At 36.1% G+C, this 20,760-nt stretch overlaps 2 protein-coding genes across 2 annotated transcripts in view; both read right to left on the reverse strand.

The window, feature by feature from the left end:
• Positions 1 to 919, reverse strand: part of LOC306886962 (dolichyl-diphosphooligosaccharide--protein glycosyltransferase subunit STT3B-like) — a 41,969-nt gene extending 41,050 nt beyond the window's left edge. Inside the window, exon 1 of the mRNA XM_079444359.1 lies at positions 434 to 919. Coding sequence (XP_079300485.1) covers positions 434 to 696 — 263 coding nt within the window. The 5' untranslated portion in view covers positions 697 to 919. The remainder of the gene's footprint in view (positions 1 to 433) is intronic.
• A 10,375-nt stretch (positions 920 to 11,294) lies between these two features.
• The window catches only part of LOC306887926 (TGF-beta receptor type-2-like), a 30,730-nt gene continuing 21,264 nt past the window's right edge, over positions 11,295 to 20,760 (reverse strand). Inside the window, exons 6-7 of the mRNA XM_079445973.1 lie at positions 18,584 to 18,711; positions 11,295 to 12,243 (exon numbers count right to left, since the gene is read on the reverse strand). Of these exons, the coding sequence (XP_079302099.1) occupies positions 12,055 to 12,243; positions 18,584 to 18,711 (317 nt within the window). The 3' untranslated portion in view covers positions 11,295 to 12,054. The remainder of the gene's footprint in view (positions 12,244 to 18,583; positions 18,712 to 20,760) is intronic.

A 20,760-nucleotide genomic window follows, 5' to 3' on the forward strand; every position in this document is an offset into this window, starting at 1 on the left:
GCAACAGTAACAAAATACATTGTAGGGCATCTTAATTAATAAATGCTTGCCATAAACCAAAACTTAAAATAAACAAAGAATAGCTCATTTCCTCATTTGCAGTTGACCGACACATTCATTATACCTCAACAGATCGTAATCAACAGTAGTGCTAAATTAAAATAGCACGTTGCTAACGCAAGCACTTATCAAAATCAATTTTATTTATCTGGAATTAAAAAAAAAAAAAAAAAAAAAAAAAAGGAAGATGGAGGGCAGTTGCCGTGCGGTTACGTGTCAAAATTGTCAAGCATGGAAGTACCGCGCAGAGACAAAAAGCTTCCTGACAATTACGCTGAGATGAACGGAGCGGACTCTCCACTCACAGCGAGATTAATCGTGCATTAACGTCAAATTAAAAATGCGCCACAAACCCACCCGCCTTTCTACTCACCAAGGGTCAAACTCGTGAATGATGCTCTCGAAGCGAATAACTGCGAAAAGTCGCGAGCTGAACCCTGCCAACCAGGCCAGAAAGAGAATGGTGAACGACAGCAAAGACTGCCATCCCGCCGGCTGCGTCAGTCCCCCGGACAGGCCTCCTCCGCTGCCGCCGCATCCAGCCGGGGAGTTGGGCCGTCCGTTGCCTGAGACCGAACCTCCGGCGTTGGAGCTGGCTTTGTGCTTACAGTCGGAGGCGGTGTGGTGCTCCGCCATGTTCTGGAGGATTTGGTTAGAAGAGCACTTCCCACCGCCACGCACCCCTCTTTCCACCAACCCGCTCCCTCCTCGGCTCCAATATTTCTGCGCAACCAGGCTTTCGCTCCAACTGCAGGTATTTGGCGTTGTGTATGAACAATCTGGATTTATTTGCAGTAGATTCCGCGTCTGAGTGGCATGCTAACCGGCTTGTGCCACACGAGATCCACTGTAGGAGGGGGGGAGATAGGGCGGTTCTGCTCCATACAGCAGGAAGAATCTTTCAGCCTCTCATAACGAGACAGGTAGAACAAGGCGGGTCATCCTTCAGCCAATCCGCTGCAAGGAAACCACTGACAGAAGCTGTGGATCAGCCAATGAAAGCACGCAAAGCCTCGAACGTTGGCAAACACAAACGGAAAAACGTTGACAGGAGGTTGGCCAATCGTGACTCTGGGTTTCAATAACGAACACTCGTTTGAGCCAATCAGCGTGAAGAACCGTCGCGGCGCTGTGCGCGACACACCAATGAAATAAATGAATTTTGCATCGAAAAAATGCTGCCTTGCCTTCACACAGGCCACTAAGCAAACGAAATTTTCATGCGGATGTGAAGCGATTGATTTGACATCAAGACATAAAGTTTATGCCTGAAATTTATTGCGTTTTATGTCGAAAAAGGCGCATGTTTCACTCAAAAATGCCATTTACTCACCTTCATGTCGAGATCTTAGGCGCAATGACTGCCTTAGTGACTAGCAAATGCATTATAAGAATAAAGATGCAATGCAGTCAGAGAAAATTACCACTTTTTGTGTTAAGGGTTTGAAACGATATGAGGATGACTAAATAAAGCTAAAATGTTTGGTATACATGCTACATAACAGATATATTGCATTATTGCATGCCTGTGTTGGGCCATGGCAGCTATTGGTGCCTGCTTTTGGACACAATATGAAATATTGCACAATAATCCTTGAATAAACTGAAGCTGCAGCAGTGAAAAGATTTAACATGGCACAAGAACACCCTGAGCACACCACAAAAATGTTCTTAAACTGTATTTATATTTTGGAACATGTAATCATCATAAACAAAGACAAATGTAAGTGAGAAGCAAAATTGCATAAGCTGCACTGAAAACAATTAAATTGAACTCTATCATCTGAATGACTTAACAATTTACAAAAGCCATATCAGCTACAATCTTTCCAAAAATCACTGAAAACAAATAATAATAATAAAAAAATATGGCTAAATAAATAAAATGGTTTTCATGTATAATGACATTCTTGAGCAACATGCAAGCACTATTTTTTTTAAAGCCAGCTTTATAACCTAAGGTGAAGACAAGATGTTTAATTCATATAAATATTTAAGTGCATACCTAATGCTTTAAAGTGTTTGGAGATAAAAAAAATATCCTATGATAATCGAAATATAATTTTCTTAATATAGTATGCTACATTACCGTACAGGATGGTGATCTGAAATTCACAAAGTGAATTCTCCTGTATCCCCCTAAAACATGATCCCAGTTTTAGACTCAACCACTGCAAGGTTATGTTTACTTGAAACACAGTTTTTCAAAAACCACATGCAGTATAGATCATACAGCTTTTTCAAGGTTTTTTGCAGACCAGCATGCAAAAATTGCTGCAGATCAGCTCATGAGACATCACAGGCACAGTGGTAGAATATATCAGTTCCAGAACATCTTCTTTTACAGTGTAGCAAGACAAGGTTTAATGTTAAAAAAAAACACTTATTAATGCACACATTTCCATATGAACTATATTTGTAACCACTTTTTTTCAAGGTTATTAAAAGCAACCTTCATCGGTCAGTGGATTTTTAAGTTATTCATTAATGTGACATTGCAGTCGTGGTGTTTAACAGTGACCACTAAACCAAAAGTTAAATCTTTGGTTTATTTAAACATGACTCTATCCACAGTGCAAGGTATCTGTCTCGGCAGACAACATCCAACATTAAGCATGTGTCAATATCACTGCACTGAAAAATCGATAGATGCATTTAAGCCAATTGATTTTTGTCTTTCCTGTAAGCATCTGGAAAAAAGAAGTCTCTTTTTTCTTGCACATGTGGCTCTGGTTATATTGCACACCCAACAGATGTTAGTAAGTTTCCTCTGTGGAAGCAAAAATTAGTTGTGCCTTGCAGTATTTGAATATAAAAGGCCTTGTTATATGTCCTTTTCATCAGCAAAATTGCAGTGGAAAATTTATTTGGATAGATGCTTAGCATGCTAAAACAAATCACATTTGCCAAATGCCTTTTTCAAAGGTATCAAGTGTTTTTCAAGTAACAGCCTCAATGTACCTCTGCTGACACCCACAGTTTCCATGATGCCAGTGCATAGCAACCACTTGACTAAATACAATGAATAATCTTTCATTTAACTATCAGTCCTCTACAAATATATGCTAAATGATGAAAATAGAGTAATGTATCATTAAAAATAAACAAATAAGTGAAGTTGTTGCTGTTAAGACTAGGTTGCATTTCATTTCTTTATTTAGACACTTATTGTTTTCAATATAGTTTAAAGGTTAAAAAATCTATGCTCTTTTGCTTCTAATTTACACTCTTAAAAATAAAGGTGCTTCACGATAGAAGAACCTTTTTGTCTAAATGGTTCCATAAAGAACCTTTAACATCTGAAGAACCTTTCTGATTCACAAAATGTATTTGTGGTGAAAGAAGGTTCTTCAAAAAGCTAAGAAAGAGATGGTTCTTTAAAGAACCTTTGACTGAATGGTTCTTTGTGGAACCAAAAATGGTTCTTCTATGGCATCGCTGTGTAGAACCTTTTAAGCACGTTTATTTTTTAAGAGTGTACCCTGGTTTTGGGATGTTTACATATTTCATCTGGAAGGAAAATATAAATATAGTTTAAGAACGTGATATTTTTGTGGTGTTCTTGTTTAACTGGTCTTCTTGGTGCCAGCGTATTATTTGATTTTAAAAGTAGCTGTGTTCCTAAGGAATGGCACCAGGAACATTTCAGTAATTCCAGAAGATCCCTTCTTATTTAAATGCCAAGGCAATTACCCGCTGCAGTCTGACATTAACATCCACTTCTAACAATTGTTTCTTTCTCTTTTATTTTCTTCTGTGGATTCTTTGTCTCAATAGGAGAATGAATGCAGAAAGTTTGGGCATAAAAAAAAAAAAAAAACCTGTGTATGAGGAGGTTAGAAGTGGCGTGACTTACCTTCTGGTGACTCATATCAGTTGTTTGGGACGGAGGCAGATAATGAGGCCGAGTGTGTATCTGTTCAGCAGAAAAAAAAGACCGCTATTCTTGTGTGTGTTCATTTATTGGGCTGTTCCGTTTATTGTGAATGATCCAGCTAAGATCACAACGCTTCGGGCCTTTATTTCTCTGAAGACATCTGCAGCTATTGGCAGAATCTACTGATGCCGGCATCTCAGATTAAGTGCTCAAATTTGATTAACCATTCATTTGTTTGTTTATTAGTGGTTCATTCATAAGTATTCAAAGCCGGTGCACTGTTTGTGCTATACAGACATAAATAACATCTCAAATTGTGCAGGTTGTTAAAGACAGATGTTTCTGTAAGAAATCACACTTGCAAATCTTCAATAAAACAGGTATACATTGAAGGAGGAACCTGAGATGTTGGGTTATGTGCTCTTATAGGTCTAATTTATTATTTACCATTATGTCCTTCCGAACCTCTTGCTGCTGGAAAAAAAAACATTTTATGTTTTGCCTCAAAATGGTACGAAACACCTTTTTGGAGTCAGCTCTCACAGGACCTATCATATTTGTTGGGTACTGAGATATGTTTGACTCCGCGCCATTTTTTCATGAATGACTTTTGGGACTTCACCTTGTCCGTCCAACAAAGATGTTTACTGTTAACTGCTCTAACAGCAGCAATAAAAAATTGCTAGTCAACCGTTGGAATCCTCCTCATGCAATGGACAGACGAAGCTGGACTGTGTATTTGTTGGACATTATCTTGATGGAACTCTCAGCTTTTCGTATACATGGATCTAATGGGAAAACTGTGAATTTAGTGCATTCAGCTGTTAATGTTGTGTCATATTTTCTAAAATCTTTGTAAAAATTATTTTATTGTTATTTATTTATCTATTAATATTAATTAATTTATTTTCATTATTTTATTTTATGTAATGTAATCTATTTATTTTTTGAAGTCTACCAGGGGTGGGATGGGTTCTAAATTTGTACAGTTGCTTTTTGTTTTTTACTACTGTTCCCAGAAAAAAATTAAATAAACAGTTGTTTTAAAAAAAAAAAAAAAAAATGGTACAAAACTTTTTAAAGGTTTTGGCACATGCCATGTGAACACACACACACACACACATGGCCATGATTTGAAATGGTTAAATGGTTCTGAAATATATAGTCACACTTGTACTGCATTGGAAATGTGGAGATGTTTTGTACTAATGTTTGCAGTAAAAAAAAAAAAAATCTAACTAAAAGCTCATTTTTTGAGGCATCAACTGAGAACACAACTTTTTTTCATGCAGTTTTAGAGTAAAATATGATTTTGAAAATATATTTCATATAAAATTTAAAAATAGTATTCTTCGTAATAAACTTAAACTTGAAAGTCATCCAGATGGCATGAATGGAATAACATTATTTTTGAGTGAGCTATACTTTTAAGCTAGTAAGCAACCACCTATGACAACCTTAGCATCATGGTGTGATTTTTGTATGGGCAAGACCTAATCAAATTTAAAATGTTGTCTTTTTTCTATGTTTCTTCTTATAATTCATGGTAATTTATTGGATTTTTTTTTTTGTTTTTTTTTTTTCAAATCCGTCTCATCATTAGATGTTGGTGGCCGGATTACAGTATTGTGTTGTAGGCTACTGTATAAAACGGCTCAACATGCTCCATAATCTCTGTATCTGCAGACACGTCTCACAAAATAACATACCAGCAGTGTGGAAAGGCTCTGTTTGTCTTCATTAGGTGGGCTTCTGCTGTAAAACTGCTTTCCAATTTCTCATCGGCTTCTGCAGTAACACTATAATGGACTAGAGGACAGAAGTGCTGGAAAAGATGTTAGACTGATCTGTAGAGACAGCGAGGCACTTACAGCGACGGCCTACAGCTCAGCACACAGGCTCATAATTACTAATGATCACTTTGATTTGGCTTTCTACCAAATTGTGCTTGGACTCCACTATAGAAAATGACTCGTTGATAAAGTTTTTAAAATGTTTAAAAAAGCTTTCTACTCTTAGCAAATGTAATTTACATTTATTCATTTAGCTGACGCTTTTATCCAAAGCGACTTACAATTGCTATATATGTCAGAGGTTGCACGCCTCTGGAGCAACTAGGGGTTAAGTGTCTTGCTCAGGGACACATTGGTGTCTCACAGTGGATTCGAACCCGGGTCTCTCACACCAAAGGCATGTGTCTTATCCAATGCGCCATCACCACCATGTATGTAAATGCAAAAGAAATGACTATTGTTAAAGCACATCTTTTAGGACTGTAACGCCTGTAAATACTGCAGCAAGGAATAATTTATTGCAAAGCTTATAAATCTGTTTTATCAACTTAAAAAGTAAATAGAATAGATAAATAAACAGGGCAATTATGTTCAAAAAAATATACACACTTAAAGATTTAATGTTTGCATGTCCCTCTTTTTATGGAACAGCTCTCTCTAGTGGTCAAAGCTAGGCAGGACAAAATCAGATGTAAATGAAGCATCTTTTTAAACCAATACAGACATGGTTGTCTTTTCTTTTTTCTTCTTTCCAGCTAAGGAGGTCAAAAGAACAGAAGGATTTCCTCAATTAAGACTCAGAATAAAGTAGTCACAACACATTAGAGAAAAACTTTAACTATACATATATAAATAAAAAACTACTGTATTGTCACCATGGTGTTAGACAGCAATAACATTGTTAGAATTCAACATAGGCCTATATACAATGGTACTGAACCATATTTACTTACCATGGTGTTTATGGTCATTTAACAATGACCAGCAGAGGGCAGTTTTCACTACAGCCTCAGAAACTGCTCCCATACACAGATTTTTCTCAGGAACATCACTCACTGGAGTAAAACAAAGTCAAATCCCCAGATCTCTGACAACAAAGGCTTTGATTTAGTGGTTTAGTCTGGGAACGGAAGAGTTTAGTAAACAAACGATGTCTGCGGAGTTTAGGATTTGAGATTTAGTTGTGAGAAGTTAAAAAAGAAGACAAAATCCTCTGTTACCTGTCCGCCAGGTGATCTGTGTTGAACTGTGCCAACTATTCATTTCTGGTTTTGGTTTGGTTTCGATGGTTTATCGAATTTGGATTTGATTCTCCTTTTAACCTGGTTTGATTATGTAAATCATCAACGTATTAAACATCAAATTCAGATTTTATCAAATGGATAAATAAATAAATAGTCATTTAAGTTTGGTTCTTTCAACCTCGTTTGCATATATGCATATTTAAGTAAATTATGAGCCACAATTATCCTGTTAAACATGACAAGGTCAGATTTCACATACAAAAATAAATAAACAAATAAATAAAACAAACAAACAAATGAGATAATTCCCATTTGTATTGAATTCTCCTTTCAAACTGGATTGTATAAATTCATATTTATGTAAATTATGATTAAAATGATAAGTTATACTGCTGAGCACACATACAAAATTAAAATAAATGAATAAATAATTCTTATTATCATTACTACTACTAATACTACTAATTTCTATATTAAATTCTGTGCAAAAACAAAATAAAGTTGGTTTTTGGAATGTTACAACTTTTGCACTGTGACATTATTTTCATGACAATTTAAGGACATTTATTCATTATTTCAACAGTCATTTCAGATACTGAAGGTCACTGATTTTCTGGTGTTTTCTGTGCATCCATAAGTAGAGACTGTTGCACCATTACCTACATTAATTTTCACGGTGGTATCATCTAATACAGTAAATTCACCCCTAAATGACATAAAAGGTCATTTTACATGTCAGTAAGGGACGTTTTTGGCTGGGATACGCTGCGACATGGACCAGACCTTATGCTGTTTACTCCATGGGTTTGACTACAACAACTATGTTAAATGTGCTTAATGCATGAAAATTATGTCACAACACAAAGGCCATAAAATAGGCCATTTGACAGTACTTTTGCTGCCCAGAGATCATCAACAATACAATGGACCATCCAAATGTTTAACCTGTCATTATCCCTGCTCCTTCCACCTGTGTTTGTTCTGAAGCAAGTATGATCGTCTATGGCAGGGGTCATCAAACTTGATCCTGGAGGGCCGTTGTCCTGCAGAGTTTAGCTCCAACTTGCCTCAACACACCTGCCTGGAAGTCTCGAGTATACCTAGTAAAACCTTGATTAGCTGCTTCAGGTGTGTTTGATTAGGGTTGGAGCCAAACTCTGCAAGGACACCGGCCCTCCAGGACTGAACTTGGTGACCCCTGGTCTATGGTGTGTTTGGGCCGAGTGCACTGTTCCCCTTGCGGTTTCTATTTCTTATCTGTTGTTTGATCTCTGTACCCTCGGGTGGCGCCAGCGATCAAAGAGCATGATGAAATGGAGCCTGATGGAGGCTTGCTCCCAGGTGAACCTCTTCAAACAGATAGCAATCAGTCAGCCTGGCCTGCACGCCATCAACCTGCACATGGCCCAACTGAACTGGAGAAGAACCACAGAGACCTTCACCACCTTTGGTACAAGTGTCTCTGGCCCAACATTGAAAAAGCCAGTTTTATTATGGTGGTAGGCCTATATATGGCACTCAAACAAAAGGTGATGCTTTGTAAGTTTCTAAAAGAAGCAAAGAATGAATCAATCAAATTAATCAAACTAGGCACCTGAATCAGAACTTTAGAAAAGATGGGACATTTTTATTTATTTATATATTTTTTAAAGAAATTAATCCTTTTTATTCAGCAAGGATGCATTAAATTGATTTAAAAATGATAGTAAAATAAATAAATAAAAACATAAATAAATTTAAAATAAATGGTGTTCTTTTTGACTTTCTACAGTGAAAGAATCCAGAAAAATGTATCAAGAGTTTTCACAGAAATATTAAGCAGCACAATTGTAATTATATAATGTATTTGTAATTTGATAATAATATGTTTTTGATCACACAATAAGCATATTAGAATGATTTCTGAAGAATTATGTGACATTGAACATTGAAATAACTGAGGAAAATTCAGCTTTGACATCACAAAAATAAATGACATTTTAACATATTAAAATACGGTAGTCAACATTTGAAATGGATCAAAAAAAGTTAATCAAAGTTGTCCTAAGACGAACGCGTTTTGGTTTTAGGACAACTTTAATGAAAGGTTTTGATCCACTTCAAATCTTGACTATGTAGAAAACAACTATTTTAAATTGTAATATATTTTACAATATTACTGTATTTTTCATCAAATAAATGCAAGCTTACAATTTTGAGAGACGTAGTTCTTTCAAAAATATTAAAAGAAAGAAAAGAAATATATTACAATACAGACTATAATAAAATGTTTTAATGTATTTAGAGCCAGTTATGGATTGCGTGGTGTGTGTGTTTTACATAAAGTGGCACAATTTTAGTTTGTTATTTAGGTTACTTCAGACTGACGATTAAACTGTGTACTATAATCTTTAACGATGAATTCTAATATTTAGGCTAGCCTACTATGCTTAATGAAGTTGATGGAAACTTACCGTATATGTAGGCTACTTGTTATGAATCCTTCATGTTTTTTTTTCTTTCACAGGCACATATTTGAGGTCTCCTAAATCTTTTCTTGTAGCGTATTTTATTTATACATTTTAGTACTCACGCTATTTACAGCCACCTCTGAAAATGGAGTGAAGAGACTAAACTGTTTACTCCATCGCTCCCGACATAAAAATGTGGATGCACAACGGTTTCCTCTGGTCAGCTCTGCTCTCTCTAGGACACCACAACAACAACAAATGCCAGGACTCAGAACGGGCCCATAAATCCTATTCTGAGATCAGTGCCACAGAGGGATATTTATAGCCATTCAGCCCCGCAGATACCGGTTTATTCCCCCGTCTGCTTCTCCCCCCAGACATTCCCAGCGGTTTAGGGGCTAAAATAGTAAAGAAACAATAGACACTAGGGAAAAGAGGGCTGGTGCGAGGAACAGGGGTGTGTGCAACTGCCGGGGATAAAAATGACCCGTCTGAGGGACTTGCACAGTCTTCGTTCTCTCTGTCATTATGGTCACGGTCGTTCCCGGTCAGGAATTTCAAAACTCTCACTCCCAAACAAAGCCCAGATGAACCGCTACTGACTCCAGCGTGAGAGCTCAATTCAAACAACCTCACGCTATTACAAAAGAGTCTAAGAGAGAGATTATTTCACTCAATTTAACAGCCTTCTGCCCCATCTCACGCTTATGAACAACTGCATGCTCAGTTTTATTTTTGCATGAAGCATGAGTTTCATGCCGATAACTGATAAATAAAATTTAAATTGCATAGCCTACTATTTTGACTGAATAAGTCAAAACTACTAGTTTCATGTCAATCACCGATAAATGAGAGATATTAAAATGTTATATCTTGTCTGAATGAATTAAAATGCATACTAACGATATTAACGATATTAAAATGCTATACCATTTTGTTTGAATAAACTAAAAATACATTAAAAGTCAATCATTTTAAATACTACATTGCAGCAACATTATAATGTAGTTAGATGATTCGTTTTGTAATTTACTAAAATTACAATTATAAAAAATATTGTTTTTAAAGCTGACTTGTATAAGACGATGAATAAGGTAATATAAATGGAAAAAAGTGTAAATGAGCACGGACAATTAAATATTCAGTATAGCAACCATATCAACAGTGTTGTTATTGTTAACTAAAATTAAAAAAATATTTACTTTAATTGAAATTTACGCTTAAATAATATAATGGAAAACACAGAAATTAAATGTCTCGGTAACTAACCAAAATAAGTTTAAGTTCTCAAATTAAAACTAAATGGAATTGCCTAAAGATAAAAAAACTTTTAAAAAATACAAAAATAAAATGACAATAGAAAATATAAAAAAGAAAAATTAATAAATACTATATAAATAATACTAAAATAACAAAAAAAAAATCACCTTAGCAACACTATCAGCATGGTGATGGCCTGCGGGGTTTGGATGGGCAAGCGCCTAACATTTTCTTTTGAAAATGACAGAAATCTAGTTCAAATCACTGTTACTCACTCTGCGGTTGTTCTAAAAGATGCTTTCACACAAAAATGTCTTAAGCAACAGCTAAAGGTTTTCTTGCAGTAGAAACCCTGAAGCTTATGCACAGAAAAGCGAGGCATATTTGACGGCTGATTTTCAGTTAAGAGGTTTGTTTCCCAGAACACTGAACTAGCAGGCATGCATGTTAACTGGTTAATGGAATGTTTGTTAAGACTAACTGAAAACATTGTTGCAACCAGCGGCAGAATTACAGGCAATTATAATCTGGCTGTCAATCATCATTGATATGAAAGGAGCCTTCACAAATTTCCCAGGTTGAGATCAAAAACACTGTCTAATGATGAATCCCACTCATAATCCAAAGATTTATACACAATAAACAGGCTGTATTAAAGAAAATAATAAACATGTCCATTTTTGTGTCAATACTGTACATAAATGTATTTTAATCATCAATATATTACATAAAAAAGTAGTAAAAGAGAGGCACAATTTAAAATCCAGGATGTGTCAACATGAGGCACTTTGTGAACTTAAAAATACTGTTCGTTTAACACATTTGTGGTATGTGCAGCATATACTCTTCCCTTTTTTGGCTCTCTCAATAGTGTGGGTTGATATTTATGTCGAAAGCTGTATTTACAATACACTTTTTCCTTTGGCTAAAAAGCACAATACATTTCTTGCTAAAAGCAACTCCAAACACACAGACACACACGCTAGTATTCTTACACACTCATGCACACAAATCTCTCACCTAACACATTCTTCCATAAATCCAGAAAATCCTGAAGTGATCTGTAGAAAGTCTTACAATCTCCTATGAATCTTTAGTGTTGAGGCAAAATATATTCCTGATTACATTTGGCTCGGTCAGGTGTCAGAGGAGAAAACCAGCATCTGTCCAGCTCCTCTTGCTCGGTAGCCTGACCTTCCTCAGTGTGAGCTATATATAATCTTATAAAGTGCATGAAATCTTTGGTTATGAAACATAAAGCTTTATGAAAAGGCCATATTCTTCCACTCCACCTCACTGGAAGGATCCAAACATTCAGTTTATGCAGAGAGAGAGAGAGAGAGAGAGCGAGCGAATGAGAATGACCTTTCTCATTTGTCATCGCTCACGCTCACAGAGCAATCTTCTGGAATCTTCTCCTCAGAGCTGCTGCAGGTGGACAACTTGTCTAGGTCGTCGTCCATCTCGCTGAAGCGTTCGGCCACACACTGCGCCGTGAGCCGGGCCTCAGGATCGTGATCCCAGCACTCGTTGATGGTGGAACAGACTGCAGCTACACCCTGGAGATCAAACACAAGTGTTTGTGCATGTATTTGCCTACAGTACAGTGTTTTATTATAGTAATAGTCAATATTTCATCGTGTCATTTGCATAATTCTTTGAATATTTAGGATTTTTACTCAACTAATCAAATGACCGGATTTTAACGGTAAAAAACTAAATGCTACAGTAAAAACCTGTTAAATAGTTAACGGCAAGTTCCTGTAAAATTTACAGGGAAAAAACGTAAACTGACGTTCCCAGAATTCCCTGTGTTGCATTTCAAATTTTGTTTGAATTTTATGTTTTTTTCTTTGAAATAACTATGTTTCTTCTTAGTTTTTTCTTATCAGTTATGTTTATTAGGGATGTATGTTACATCTAATGTTGTTAAATGAATGTTTATTGCATATTTCAGTTTAATGAGTCTCACCATGATGGTGTTTAATGCTTGTGTGAATGACACTGTGTACCTTCTATATATGTTATTATTTCAAAGCTGCTTGTGATGGGCTTTGGTTCATCATGTGATTTTCTCATCACCACCTGCATTTGGTGGTTATCAGTATATTTCAAAGGTACAAAACAGATTTCAGTACTTCAATAGGTTGGAATATTAACATTATATCAGTTAATGAAATTACGGTATTTAACTGTAAATTTAATTTAAAACCGTAAAACCTAAAATGTTGTTACCCTATTTTTTATGGTAGAATTCCGGCAACCACAGCTGCCGTTTTTTTACTGTAAATTTAACGGATTTTTTTATACAGTGTATTTTAGCTAATCAACATCTTTGGGTTCTAAACTATATATTCCTGGCATTTTTTGTCAATCTACACGACCATTCAAAGGTTTGAGGTCAGTTTGACAGTCAAACCAATAAAAAATCTAATTTAACTGCACTTGTTTTCTTACTCAGTATTTTGTATTCCAGTCAAAATATCTAAACATCATTAAATTAGACACATAACATGGGAAGCAAAATTACATAAGTTACACACTGTTTGCAGAAAAAGTTAACAAAATTGTGTAAAAATTGGTTTAATTTTATGTTAAATTAATTAGTTATTTAAAAAAAAGTCTCTTATGCTCACCAAGGCTGCACTTATTTGATAAAAAATACAGTAAAAACAGAAACATTGTGAAATACCATTACAATTTAAAAAATGCTTTCTATTTTAATATATTTTAAAATGTAGTTTATTCCTGTGACACAAAGCTGAATTTTAAGCATCGTTACACCAGTCTTCAGTGTCACATGATCCTTCAGAAATCATTTTAATATGCTGATTTGGTGCTTAAGAAACTTTTCATATTATTATCAATGTAGAAAACAGCTGTGCTGCTTAATATTTCTGTGGAAACTGATACATTTTCTTCAAGATTCTTTGATGAATAGCAAAGTAAGAACATAAGAACAGCATTTATTTGCAATTTAAAACTTTTGCAACATTATAAATGCATTTACTCTCACTTTTGATCAATTCATTGCATCCTTGCTTTATAATATTAATTTCTTAAAAGAAAAAGTTCTTACCAACCCCAAATGTTTAACCCTCTGGTTGTGTTCGGGTCAAATTGCCCTGAATTTTTTTTTCTTTTTCCTGAAAATACTAGTTAACGTTATCGCATTGGACTCAAACTTACTGACTTTGCGCACATAGGGTACAAGTACTTCTCATAAATTTTTTTAGAATTTTCGTAATTTTTTGTGGGTTTTATTTCACCTAGTCACACTCGTTGTGTTCCCGGTCAAAAATGACCGGACTCCAAACAACTGCTTATAAATCTGTCATTATGCTATATTATCACTAAATATTGGATTCAATCTTTTTGTCAACTTGTTTTCTTTCATTTAGGACTGGTTTTGTGTTTCTATTTGCTTCTGATTAATCGTAAGCCTCATTTATCTGAGAGTAGGTACCTCATTTTTTGAGTGAAATTTTTTTTTTTTATGAATAATTTTCACAATATTAAACAAAAAATTTAAAAAATTTGCACTGTTTCTCACACTAGTGTACTTTAATGTTTAATCAGGAAGTTTGCTTTTAAATGCTTTTATTTTGTACAAAATTGCAAAAAGTCACACTCGTGGTGTTCCCGGTCAAAAATGACCGGACTCCAAACAACTGCTTATAAATCTGTCAATATGCTATATTATCACCAAATATTGGATTCAATATTTTTGTCAACTTGTTTTCTTTCATTTAGGACTGGTTTTGTGTTTCTATTTGCTTCTGATTAATCGTAAGCCTTATTTATCCGAAAGTAGGCACCTAATTTTTTGAGTGAAAAAAGCATTTTATATGAATAATTTTCATAATATGAAATGAAAAATTATGAAAATTTGCACTGTTTCTCACACTAGTGTGCTTTAATGTTTAATCAGGAAGTTTGCTTTTAAATGCTTTTATTTTGTACAAAATTGCAAAAAGTCACACTCGTGGTGTTCCCGGTCAAAAATGACCGGACTCCAAACAACTGCTTATAAATCTGTCAATATGCTATATTATCACCAAATATTGGATTCAATCTTTTTGTCAACTTGTTTTCTTTCATTTAGGACTGGTTTTGTGTTTCTATTTGCATCCGATTAATCGTAGGCCTCATTTATCTGAAAGTAGGCACCTCATTTTTTGAGTGAAAAAAGCATTTTTTATGAATAATTTTCACAATATGAGAGAAAAAATTATGAAAATTTGCACTGTTTCTCACACTAGTGTACTTTAATGTTTAATCAAGAAGTTTGCTTTTAAATGCTTTTATTTTGTACAAAATTGCACAAAGTAACACTTGTCAAAAATTGCCGGCCATTGAAAGTGAATGGGGAAGAATGAAAGAAACAACTAGTGTTCAGGAGCATGTTGTGCTTGCAAACAAAGACCTTGGACCATTGCATGTGTGGATGCATTTATACTCAAGCTATCACACACACACATGCGCACACACGCACGCGCACACACACACACACACCCATCCATCCATGCATACAAACTATTTTATTACACCTATTTCATCCTACCCTGAACTGCATGCAATATCCTTTTATGAATAAAAAAGGATCTCTCTCTCTCTCTCTCACACACACACACACACACACACACACACACATGCTCAGACTGCCTTGTCTTTAGCCTGCATTGACCTCAAAAATAATCTTTTCTTTCACCACATATTCTAGACTACGGAGCCCCTTAGAGCTCATGGTGGTGGAAAGATTTCGGGGTGGGTGAAAAAAATTTGGGTTGGGAGGAAAAAATATTTTTCAAATCTTTTGCGTTCTCTCGCAAAGATGTGTGCGTTCTCTCGCAAAACTTTGCGTTCTCTCGCAAAGATGTTTGCGTTCTCTCGCAAAGATGTTTGCGTTCTCTCGCAAAACTTTGCGTTCTCTCGCAAAGATGTTTGCGTTCTCTCGCAAAACTTTGTGTTCTCTCGCAAAGATGTTTGCGTTCTCTCGCAAAGATGTTTGCGTTCTCTCGCAAAACTTTGTGTTCTCTCGCAAAACTTTGTGTTCTCTCGCAAAGATGTTTGCGTTCTCTCGCAAAGATGTTTGCGTTCTCTCGCAAAACTTTGTGTTCTCTCGCAAAACTTTGTGTTCTCTCGCAAAGATGTTTGCGTTCTCTCGCAAAACTTTGTGTTCTCTCGCAAAGATGTTTGCGTTCTCTCGCAAAACTTTGTGTTCTCTCGCAAAGATGTTTGCGTTCTCTCGCAAAACTTTGTGTTCTCTCGCAAAGATGTTTGCGTTCTCTCGCAAAGATGTTTGCGTTCTCTCGCAAAACTTTGTGTTCTCTCGCAAAAGTGTTTGCGTTCTCTCGCAAAGATGTTTGCGTTCTCTCGCAAAGATGTTTGCGTTCTCTCGCAAAGATGTTTGCGTTCTCTCGCAAAACTTTGTGTTCTCTCGCAAAACTTTGTGTTCTCTCGCAAAGATGTTTGCTTTCTCTCGCAAAACTTTGCGTTCTCTTGCAAATATGTACGCAAAGACATCTTTGCGAGAGAATGCAAAGTTTTGCGAGGGAACGCAAAAGATTTGAAAAATATTTTTTCCTCCCACCCCGATTTTTTTTCACCCACCCCGAAATCTTTCCACCACCATGAGCTCTAAGCGGCTCCGTACTAGACAAAACATTATGACAATATGTTTAGAGGCGTTCGTGTTCTCTTAGAGTAAACAAAAGTTTACAATTAAATGCTAGGGCATACAAATGCCTCACAGTGCCTTGCTTGTCATTTACACGAGGAAGAGACAACTGAAGAAGAATTTTACAGTGACGATGCATTGCAAGATATATTGGAAGATAAAAATATCACTGGACAAGCTGAAAACCTTGCAACAACTGAAAAGAAGCAATCTTCTGATCTTGAGGACCCAGCTGAAGTTGATGTAACGTTCTGGTCGAAGGATGAAAAAAAAAAAGATTATTTTGAAGTCAATGCAGGCCAAAGACAAGGCAGTTTAAGCATTTGTGTGCATTGTGTGTGTCTGTGTGAGAGAGAGAGTTATAATATGAGATTCATAAAAGCATATTGCATACAGTTCAGGGTAGGATGAAATAGGTGTAATACAATAGTTTGTATGCATAGATGTGTGTGTGTGTGTGTGTGTGTGTGTGTGTGTGTGTGTGTGTGTGTGTGTGTGTGTGTGTGTGTGTGATAGCGTGAGTATACATGCACGCACTGGTCCAAGGCATTTATGTTTGCAAGCACAACATGCTCCTGAACACTAGTTGTTTCTTTCATTCTTCCCCATTCACTTTCAATGGCTGGCCCTTTTTGACAAGTGTTACTTTGTGCAATTTTGTACAAAATAAAAGCATTTAAAAGCAAACTTCCTGATTAAACATTAAAGCACACTAGTGTGAGAAACAGTGCAAATTTTCATAATTTTTTCTCTCATATTGTGAAAATTATTCATAAAAAAATTATTTTTTCACTCAAAAAATGAGGTACCTACTTTCAGATAAATGAGGCCTACGATTAATCGGATGCAAATAGAAACACAAAACCAGTCCTAAATGAAAGAAAACAAGTTGACAAAAAGATTGAATCCAATATTTGGTGATTAATATAGCATATTGACAGATTTATAAGCAGTTGTTTGGAGTCCGGTCATTTTTGACCGGGAACACCACGAGTGTGACTTTTTGCAATTTTGTACAAAATAAAAGCATTTAAAAGCAAACTTCCTGATTAAACATTAAAGCACACTAGTGTGAGAAACAGTGCAAATTTTTATAATTTTTTGTTTAATATTGTGAAAATTATTCCTAAAAAATGTTTTTTTCACTCAAAAAATGAGGTACCTACTCTCGGATAAATGAGGCCTACGATTAAACCGAAGCAAATAGAAACACAAAACCAGTCCTAAATGAAAGAAAACAAGTTGACAAAAAGATTGAATCCAATATTTGGTGATAATATAGCATATTGACAGATTTATAAGCAGTTGTTTGGAGTCCGGTCATTTTTGACCGGGAACACCACGAGTGTGACTTTTTGCAATTTTGTACAAAATAAAAGCATTTAAAAGCAAACTTCCTGATTAAACATTAAAGCACACTAGTGTGAGAAACAGTGCAAATTTTCATAATTTTTTCTCTCATATTGTGAAAATTATTCATAAAAAATAATTTTCTCACTCAAAAAATGAGGTACCTACTTTCAGATAAATGAGGCCTACGATTAATCGGATGCAAATAGAAACACAAAACCAGTCCTAAATGAAAGAAAACAAGTTGACAAAAAGATTGAATCCAATATTTGGTGATAATATAGCATATTGACAGATTTATAAGCAGTTGTTTGGAGTCCGGTCATTTTTGACCGGGAACACCACGAGTGTGACTTTTTGCAATTTTGTACAAAATAAAAGCATTTAAAAGCAAACTTCCTGATTAAACATTAAAGTACACTAGTGTGAGAAACAGTGCAAAATTTTATAATTTTTTGTTTAATATTGTGAAAATTATTCATAAAAAATGCTTTTTTCACTCAAAAAATTAGGTACCTACTCTCGGATAAATGAGGCCTACGATTAAACCGAAGCAAATAGAAACACAAAACCAGTCCTAAATGAAAGAAAACAAGTTGACAAAAAGATTGAATCCAATATTTAGTGATAATATAGCATAATGACAGATTTATAAGCAATTGTTTGGAGTCCGGTCATTTTTGACCGGTAACACAAAAGGCGTGACCGGAGTCCGAACACAACCAGAGGGTTAAACAGTAGTGTAATATATATCTAAAGCTTTTTTCAAAGAAGAAACACTTTTTCCAAAAGCTCCGCAATGGAGTAACTTGCAAATATGTTGCCTTTACCATGTGCTGAGATCAAAATGCAACTTTACACTGTTTTACCTGGTGTTTCATCCAGCTGTTGGGAATCTCTGGTCTGCCCCGGTCTCTCAGCACATTGTCTTTCATGCTCTCCACACAGGGGTGCTCTCGGACTTTCGAGCCAAATGGAGGTTCGTAATCCTTAACCTCTGCAAAGACACACACATGAGACGATCAGATAATCTGACATATGATCTATCCCTTTATGACAGCATGAAGAATCATTATTGGAGAGCATTTGGTCGTGAGAAGTACTGAGGTTGGAAACTGGAAGCTGGAAGAAAGCCCTGAGTGGGGAAAAGAAAGCATGTTTCCTATGCTCTGGTTGTTATATCCGGAGAAAAAAAAACGTAAATGTGGCATTTGGAGAAAAATGGGACGAAATCAGTTGCTCCATCAGAATGGCAACAATAAACAATGCTGAGTTTGTGGGTCATTTATTTTGTTCACAAGAACAAATTGATGAAATATGAGGCTAATCACTGGACTGTGCCAGCGAGCTCCAAAAACAGATTTTCCAGACCTTGTGAAACTCGCAGCTGCAGAGGCCCAATCATATATCTGTCCTCAGCCTCCATAGCCAAGTACTTGACCAGAGCCAGCCATAGATAACACACAAACACACACAGGGTGCTAAAAAATCTGCAAGAAACACCAAAACCTCCAGTTTTCCAAAAACAGCCAGAGACGTCATAAAACAGCAGTTATTGTCCTATTCTTGGCCAGTATAAAATCCATTACAGCAAATGATGGTGGATGAGTACTTTTACTTTGGAGCGGTTTGCTCTTGATTGGAGAGCATGTTTTGTGGTTCTTGCCCAGCACTCTGGGCCCACAGGAAGGGGCTAGGCCAGCGTGCAGCCTGGGACAGGAAGTGGAGGACTGTGATTGAGCCCCTGCGGAGAAGCTGACTCCACAAGTGAACGCATCCTGTTTTTGACAAGTGGACTTCCCCTGTTTCAGCTCTTAAACAAAATACTCCCACCCCTACAGTGCTATTTCTGCTATCCTCGGTGCCCCGTGTGAGGGTCTGACCTGATGGTGGTAAAACGGACTAAATCGGAGCTTAGCATGCATGCAGTCCATACATGAGGACACATGGCTGTCAGCAACATTAAGGTCACCAAGCATCTTTCTTTTTTGGTCTTTCTTGCTTTTTCTATATGTCCTGATTTGCTCAAGGGGCTGAGCTACTCAAATGCACTCGCTATGTAAGGAATGCCGTGGTTTTTGGGAACAGATGTCCTGCCGGCTGAGGCCTCACACCCCTGGCCCAGCTAGAAGTATCCAGGGAAGCGCTTTTTTACTAGAGTTTCCCCTTCAGATTAACCGTCTGCTACCTCCACAGACCTGCCTGTCTGAGTCTCTGTCTGGGAAAGAGTACAAGAAAAAAAAAAAAAAAAAAAAAAAAAAAAAAACACATTTTATGGGTGTTTCTTCATTCTTGAGTGCTTTTATATCTCCGAGACAGATTTTTATGAAAATTAAATTAAAAATCAAACACTCTTTTCTTTCTCTCTTATTTTATTTTTTATGCATTTATTTATTTTTGTAATAAAATGTGACCTTAAAATATACACCATTTATTATCGTGCCTACATCATTTAATTTTGCTGTTTTATTGTTCCAAACATTGAAGTTTTTAAAATATCTTAAAATATGAAAATCCATCATAAAAACAACAATTATGTTTACAATAAAATACTTTTTTTTTTTTTTGTTATTGTACTTGGTTACCAAAGAGATGACAATGTCAATGATGAGCAGCGCATATATATATCTATGATTTATGCAAATTGTAGTTAATAATTTATATAATTTTTTCAGAAAACATTATACACTGAAAGAGAGAGAGATTTAAGTGTTCATAAATCACAATAAGAGAGACAGTCAGTCGGGGCAGACAGGAGGCAAGATTCCTGTTTAAACACTAGGACATTTAAATGTCGCCTAAAGAGTAATGCGACAGCAATGTTGCCAGACCGGAGGATTTTTCAGTCAGAAACATTTGGGGTGGATCATGAGCGCACAACACCCCTGGCTCTTTTGTGCGTTTGTGAAGAGCTGGAGTCAGTGAGAGGCGTGACGGCAGTGAATCTGAGACCTGTACTGATGGATGGCCACCCTGCATGGGCTTCTGCCACCTGCTAGCCAGCTGCTGTCCTCCATTTACTTGTTTTCCTGTCTTTCTCTGAGGA

Source organism: Barbus barbus (assembly GCF_936440315.1).
Source record: "Barbus barbus genome assembly, chromosome: 21".
Classification (NCBI taxonomy): domain Eukaryota; kingdom Metazoa; phylum Chordata; class Actinopteri; order Cypriniformes; family Cyprinidae; genus Barbus; species Barbus barbus.